Source organism: Octopus sinensis, linkage group LG18 (assembly GCF_006345805.1).
Source record: "Octopus sinensis linkage group LG18, ASM634580v1, whole genome shotgun sequence".
In the NCBI taxonomy this organism is placed as follows: domain Eukaryota; kingdom Metazoa; phylum Mollusca; class Cephalopoda; order Octopoda; family Octopodidae; genus Octopus; species Octopus sinensis.
In genome coordinates this window covers 35,393,076-35,400,575 of record NC_043014.1, presented here as the reverse complement: position 1 = coordinate 35,400,575, position 7,500 = coordinate 35,393,076, and the positions used below count along the sequence as shown (strand labels likewise).

Genomic DNA, 7,500 nt, shown 5'->3' with positions numbered 1-7,500 from the left:
TCAAACACTAGGATGTCTAGAGAACTTACATGTATTTTAGCTGATGAGTACGGGACTCGTTTATATGCTGTAATCTTTGCAACTTTTAATAAAACCTGTCCTTGTATGAAACGATCGTACTAAAAACCTATCCATTCTTGTTGCTTCTTTCTCGCGTATATATATATATATATATATATATATATATATATATATATATATATTAGTTTGTGTGTGTTTGGGTAGTGTGTGTGCGTTCGTGTGTATGAACTGTTATCACCGCTATTGACTATTAAATTACTCCTATTTTTCTTTACTACAGTTTCTGGAGTATCCAGTCAAGACCGTAAGTTGCACATTTTAATTTTCTTTTATTTGCATCTTTTGCTGTATTGTTTCTTCAAAGATATTGCAATATCTACTTAATTTCAGCTGGTAATGTTTATGTAAAACGTGTATGGCAACCATTGAAAGAAAACCGAAAAACTTTGTCAGAGATGAAAATTTAGGAAATATTTGGATAAGTTTAACAGATAAAGGAAATTGCTGTAGCGAACGTTTTCAACCTCGATTTCGTGGCACAGTTGTGCACTGCATTTTGCCTACTGCTGTATTGTGAACTTTTATGGTTAATCAGAAAGTGACGGGATGTTCAGGAAACTTGTGTATTCTAAAACACAGCACATAACACCAAAGTAGCTTACATGAAGCCATCTTTATTTTAAAACAATTTTAACATACATTTATTTATTTAATAAAGCTAGCAGTATCGCCCGGCGTTGCTCCGGTTTGTTTCGACCGTTTAGAATTGGAACCTTTGAAAAGTAAAAATTTTGCATTATGTAGCTTCTTATTCTCTTTAAGTGAACATTTTTCTGGTTGAAATACACCGAAAAATGGCGACACAGCAGTCAAAAAATCGTAAAAAATAGGGATTTTCATAGAAAAAAAGCAGCTTCTTGATGTAGATAATTTTTGTTGTTAACATGGTCCGATTTAAATTTTTGCTTCTACGGAAGGAAGAGCAACCCTTCTTCTATCATACTCTCAATTTTGGTCAACTTGCGCTGCAAGGTCTCGAAGGAGATAGTGTTAGTTGAAGGCTACCAACCTGCCACACACAGACAACTTCAGCTTTATAATATAGATTATTAAAAAGTTTCCATATGACGCAAAATTTAGCACAGAAGGGCGTGAGAGTTGAAGAGTAAATTATCATTAAACTTCTGTAGGCTAACAGGAGAACCCTCCTATAACTTTTCCTATGGAAAGAGCGAGTGAGAAAGGCAGACAAAGAAAGCTTGTGGTATACTATATCACTTATGGTACCTCTCGATAAAGATTGAAAGGCGCTGCTGTAAATCACTGACTAAATGCTTTGCAGTATTTAGTTGCATCCTCTTACATTTAGATTCCAGTTTCCGTGACGGTCAGATCTGCTTTTCATCCTTCAGAGTTCGGTAGCATAATTTGGAGTTTTCGCCCGGCGTGCTAACGTTTCTGCCAGTTCGCCGCCTTAAGAGATCTATGTTCTTGGCGCTGGAGTCAGTAGTTCATATGGATGATTCTAGGTGCTGAAGCTTAAGGAGAAATAGGAAAAAAAGTTTCCATATGACGCAAAATTTAGCACAGAAGGGCGTGAGAGTTGAAGAGTAAATTATCATTAAACTTCTGTAGGCTAACAGGAGAACCCTCCTATAACTTTTCCTATGGAAAGAGCGAGTGAGAAAGGCAGACAAAGAAAGCTTGTGGTATACTATATCACTTATGGTACCTCTCGATAAAGATTGAAAGGCGCTGCTGTAAATCACTGACTAAATGCTTTGCAGTATTTAGTTGCATCCTCTTACATTTAGATTCCAGTTTCCGTGACGGTCAGATCTGCTTTTCATCCTTCAGAGTTCGGTAGCATAATTTGGAGTTTTCGCCCGGCGTGCTAACGTTTCTGCCAGTTCGCCGCCTTAAGAGATCTATGTTCTTGGCGCTGGAGTCAGTAGTTCATATGGATGATTCTAGGTGCTGAAGCTTAAGGAGAAATAGGAAATAGTGTCCTCAACATTGAAATTAGTTTTGCTGGGGTTGACTATAAGTAGGTCGTTAATATTAGAGAAAGAATGTTGGGGAAGATTGAATCCTTGATTTATTCATTTTCATATGTTCTGGTTCATTCGAATGTGAATACCTGACCGAGAATCTAAACAGATTCTCGTTGTTCTGCTTTTACCCCAAGAAATGTGTATGTGCGTGTATGTGTGTTTATGTGTGTATGTGTGTGCATATACATTATATATACATATATGTATGTATATGCACCACAGCGAGCGCTAGTGGAACGTTTGCAGGATCGCTTGACCTGTTACATATAACACCCTGTCCTCTTTATGAAAGTAAAACATTTGATAATGTATATCACGATATACCAAATATCATCCCGGGGCTGGTTCCGTAGAGCTAACCCGGGAAAAACAAGAATAGCATTAACATTGTAGATCAATCAAAAGTAGTAATACCTAAGAAAAGTATTAAGAAATAACAACCTAACATCTCTTAAGAAAAACATCATATAATCATAAATCTATTATGTTTGAAAAAGATTGAAATGGCAGAGCAATGGATTTGAGCTACTTGTTCCGATTGTTTGTGTTCTTATGGACTAATAGGAGAGCAGATCTAATCCAAAGCGGGATAAGGGATAACTACTAAGACAAGAGAAAATGATATATAACGAGTGACTAGTAAACTTGTAATTTTATATCTTATATAAAAAGTAGTGCAGTAGTTAAAAGAAATGATGTTTGTTGTTTGTTCCTTCTCGAGCTATGCCTGGCTCATGAGGGCCGGTTTCCTGGTTTCTTGGCGTATAGGTTCCTCACCTGGACGGGACGCCGGTCCATCGCAGGTGAGCTGCAAGATGCAGGCGGAAAGAGTGAGAGAAAGTTGTGGCGAAAGAGTCAGCAGAAGTTTCGCCATTACCTTCTGTCGGAGCCGCGTGGAGCTCAGGTGTTTCGGTCATAAACACACACATCGTCCGGTCTGAGATTCGAACCCGCGATCCCTCGACCGCGAGTTCACCGCTCTAACCACAAGGCCATGTGCCTCCACAAAAGAAATGTAGTTACCGCAAGTAAAAGAAATTATTTGTTGTTTCAGGTTCATTTTATCGAGATATAGATTAGAGAGTTCCATGAACTAGGTTGAACTATAGCAGGGAGTATTTGTTATAATGGAAGCTGCAAATATGAAGCTTGGTTGAACAAGGGTTATGAATCGAAAATAAACGTATTTCACTCATTTTGCTTTTACTATCAATAGTGGAAAATTGTTGAAGTGAGTGGGACATTTCCTTTCAGTTTCAAAATGATAGTCTAATAAGAAATCAATTGTGCCCTTACTTTTGATAGCACTCGATAGCACATCATGGACTTTAAGTCAATTCCATTGTGGGCTACTTCACCTAAAATTTCTACTATCCTGTCACTGAAGATGTCAACTTTAAAATGGCAGCCAAATTTTCCACATGATATGTTTATGCCTTTTGGGGGACATGTAATGTCTGGCTTATGATGCTGTAATTGTTTGACTCCAGGTCGACACTCATTGAACATTTTTCTGACCAATAGTGTTCTATCCTTGAGTATCCTGACTGTTATTCAGATCTATGGCTATATTTTCTAATTTAGTCAAAGATATATTATGTGAAATATTCATGTGAATACTATAAATGGTTGGCAGTTACTGGTTTCTACATCAAACGTAGCCAAACCCTTTTTAAAATTATTTATATATTGATTAGACATTTAATTGATTGAATAATTTATTAATCTTGCAGTGTCTATAGTCGTGGACCCACCCAAACCTTCATTGTCGCAATCAATCTTTATCAACTGCACGACCGATGTCATGTCTAAGAAAATACAGAGTTTCTCCATATATCGCGGCAAAGAGGAAATATTGACTTTCGACCCTACAAGCAGACCCCGAGTCCAATGGTCAGATGAATCCTTGAAAGATCACTTTACATTCTTCAAAGATCTAAAAAAGCAGACAACTCTCAGTTTGCAAGTGAAGAACCCAGTATGCACAGACGGAAACATTTACAAATGCCTACTTTCTGCGAAAAACAAAGACCCCAAAGAAGCTCAAGAGAGAGTCGACTTTTACGGTTTGTCTGTCTTATTTGGGTTCTTCCTTATTTTTGCGGTTTTGTTTAATATTTTTCTGCGTTTCTTTTTTCTTTATTTTCATTTTATTTGAATTAACTGCTAGGATGTTTATGCAAATGATTAGATATCAAAACCACTAATTGGAGACCGAAAAGACAGAAAGGCTTCCATCATTTCTGTCTTCTCAAATTAGTGCTTTGTGGTTTGTATTTTTTTTAATTTTGTTTTAACATATTTAATCTTCGAGTTATCTAAGTTTATCGTGTTTTAGCATACATTCTACTTCTTTCTTTTATTAAAATTTTAAAAACCTTTTCTTCCTGTATGTTGGAGTATCCTTTTCCTTTCACTTTCTCTCTCTTCCTCTGCCTTACCCTCCATACACTCACATCCATACACATACATATAAAGAAACACGCGGATATACGTATATACATATGTAAACATGTTAATAAAAGTCTTCAGTGTAAACAAGATCAAAACAAAGAGCTCTATACTGAAAGTAGAGTGTCAAAATATATTTTACAACGCCTAAACTTCACACTCTCTGATTCTAGGTTTCACGTCTCCGATCTTCGAAAGAAATTTGAAAATGAAACAGGAAACTATTTATAAGCATGTTCAGATATTGTAAACAAAAGAACTTCATTGGATGTATGTGTAAAGATAAAATCAAATATACAAAGAAAATATTGTATGAAAATATTGTCTTCGCTATAAACGTACTGAAAGGTTATTTTATATAAATGATAGTTTTAATCATTCGCCTAGTATTCTCTGCGATTTAGTTTCCAAAGCCAGGAAACGTATAACATCTTTTTCTTCGGCTGTAGCTGTTTTTTCAAAAGCATCAGAATTCTATAACGAAACATTTACCGTAGTGGATTTTTCTATAGAATAATAAATGCCTCTATCTGACAAACAAAGAGACAGAAATAGGAAACTTTGTATTATTCTCCAATATTTTGCTTGAACGTTCGTTGCTATGTGTTAGTAGCGCTACCGCTAAACAATGTAGACTGGTACTACCTGTGGCATTCTGAGAATAAAAGAAAAAATTTCAAAGGAGGAGGTGTTGTGGCACACCCCCTCAAGAGAGAAGTGGGTTGTTCCTCTACTGATAAACAGTGGAAAGACACAGCAAGCAGTTTCGTTTTAACTGAGAACATAACTATTATGAACTTTTTAAATGAAAATGTATTTACAATCTATACTCTTTTCAGTTCAGTTGATGCAAAACAACTCTCATTAAATGATAATCCCATTATTCAATGTACTTGCAATTTCATGAACTCTTGAAAGTGCTTGCTCAATGGAAACTGTTTTGCCAGTTTTATGATAACGTGACATTGTAAAACTAAAATCCAACATCTACAGGACAGTACGGGCTCAGACATTTGTTATTCAGACCAAACATGATTGTTCACTCCAAATATACTTGGAGATTGAAGGCATGTTACGACAGCAGCTTTAATAAATCTAGACTATTGCTCCTAATTACAAGCATGATGAGAGCGAAAATATTAGTTAAGCCGTCATCTTTGCTTAACCGAAAAGATTTTAATATTATCACAGAACCTTTCATCCTTTCGGGTTCAAGATAAGTCCTTTTGACAACTAAGGACGATGTAACTGACCGAAATTGCTGTCCTAGCGCCAAAATTTGAAGCCATATTGTCACACACAAAATAGCGTCTGTGCAATCGTTTACATTAAACAAAATTTCTGCTTAGTAAATTTCAAGAGACATAACCGCTGTAGAAAACTTTTCAGCACATTTTCCAAACACATTCCTTGTTTCCATTTTTGTTTGTCGTGTTTCAAGTCTCTGCTTATATCCCTTTTCATACACATGTTATCTTTCTTTGCCGCATTGCAGACTATCAGTTATATATAACTAAGAGAATGAAGAAAGAGTTTGAGACGTGTTTTGAAAGTTAACGGTTATTTTCATACTATATATTTGATTACATATTTTCTCACCCCTTTATTTTCTTTCATTCTGTTGTGGCGGACACCCCCAAGTGAAAAGTGGGCTGTTCCACTACTGCGGCATTCCGAAGAGAAAAATAATTCTGTGTGGAAGTAAAAACAAATGATAAGTCCGTTTGAAGGATTTTAGTCAGGTTGCTATGTGTTAGTAACGCTACCGCTAAACAATGTAGACGTACTACCAGCGGCATTCTGAGAATAAAAGAAAAAATCTCAAAGGAGGAGGTGTTGTGGGACACGCCCTCAAGAGAGAAGTGGGTTGTTCCACTACTGATAAACAGTGGAAAGACACAGCAAGCAGTGTCAGTCGGCGAAGTACGCCGTACGGGCGAGTCACGCAGACGACGAAGGTACGTCGTCATAAAGCGGGACATATCACATTCTTAATATTGTAATATTTCGAAGCATTTGAGCGTAATTGAAAACTAATGAATGGTTTAAAATGCTTGCAATTAATATCTTTGAATTGGGTCGTTACTTATCTATTTAATTTTTGAAAATTCTTTGTATACTGACTTGCATAAGTATCCAATTAAAACTCTTCATTTATTCATTTGATTTATTTTTACACGTACATCCAATCAAATATTTTCTTTCTGTTTTCCTTATCTGAATATGCTTTCTGAAGGTGTCATTCTTCAAATCAACTTAGAAGTTTGAAGATGAAGCTTTATCACACACACACACACACACGCACGCACACACCACACACACACACACACACACACACACACACACACACATATATATATACATACACATAAACACATATCATACCTTGATACTGAGTGGACTGAGATCCCCGTTGACAGGCCCCTGATATTTGATTAAGTGTTAAATTTTACGATATGCAAATTTTCACTTACTGGATAAAAAGGTAAAATTAAGCCTGTTCACAAATCTACCATATGGGTTATATACATATATATACAAAATGGCTGACGGTTAGTAAGGAGAGACACAAATAAGAAAGAAGAAAACAAAGGACCACTGATGCGGTCACAGGAGTGTGAAGAAAGAACTCTGGCCGAAATAAGATTAAGATTAATGTAAAAAATAAATAACGCTGAAGCAAAATAACACCAAATATATAGTGCGTGTGTTTTTAAAGGCTAAACTGGCAAAATGACCATTCGAAATATAACAATATATATATATATATAATATATATATACTATATAATATATATATATATATACACCATACACCATACACACCCATATGCATAAATATATTTATTATCTCGCTACCTATTTGACATCTAGCATCCCTTTTTTTTTCCTGTATGTACACATTCAGTCTATGCAAACTTATGTATGTCTGCTATGTAGTACGCTTGTTTTTCTCCCCCCACTCTTCAATTACT

At 35.9% G+C, this 7,500-nt stretch overlaps 1 protein-coding gene across 3 annotated transcripts in view; it reads left to right on the top strand.

Moving 5' to 3' along the window:
- The window catches only part of LOC115221428, a 39,473-nt gene that overhangs the window by 4,175 nt on the left and 27,798 nt on the right, over positions 1-7,500 (top strand). For all 3 annotated transcript variants that reach the window (XM_029791610.2, XM_029791609.2, XM_029791608.2), the window contains exons 2-3: positions 302-325; positions 3,809-4,141. In XM_029791610.2, coding sequence (XP_029647470.1) covers positions 302-325; positions 3,809-4,141 — 357 coding nt within the window. The remainder of the gene's footprint in view (positions 1-301; positions 326-3,808; positions 4,142-7,500) is intronic.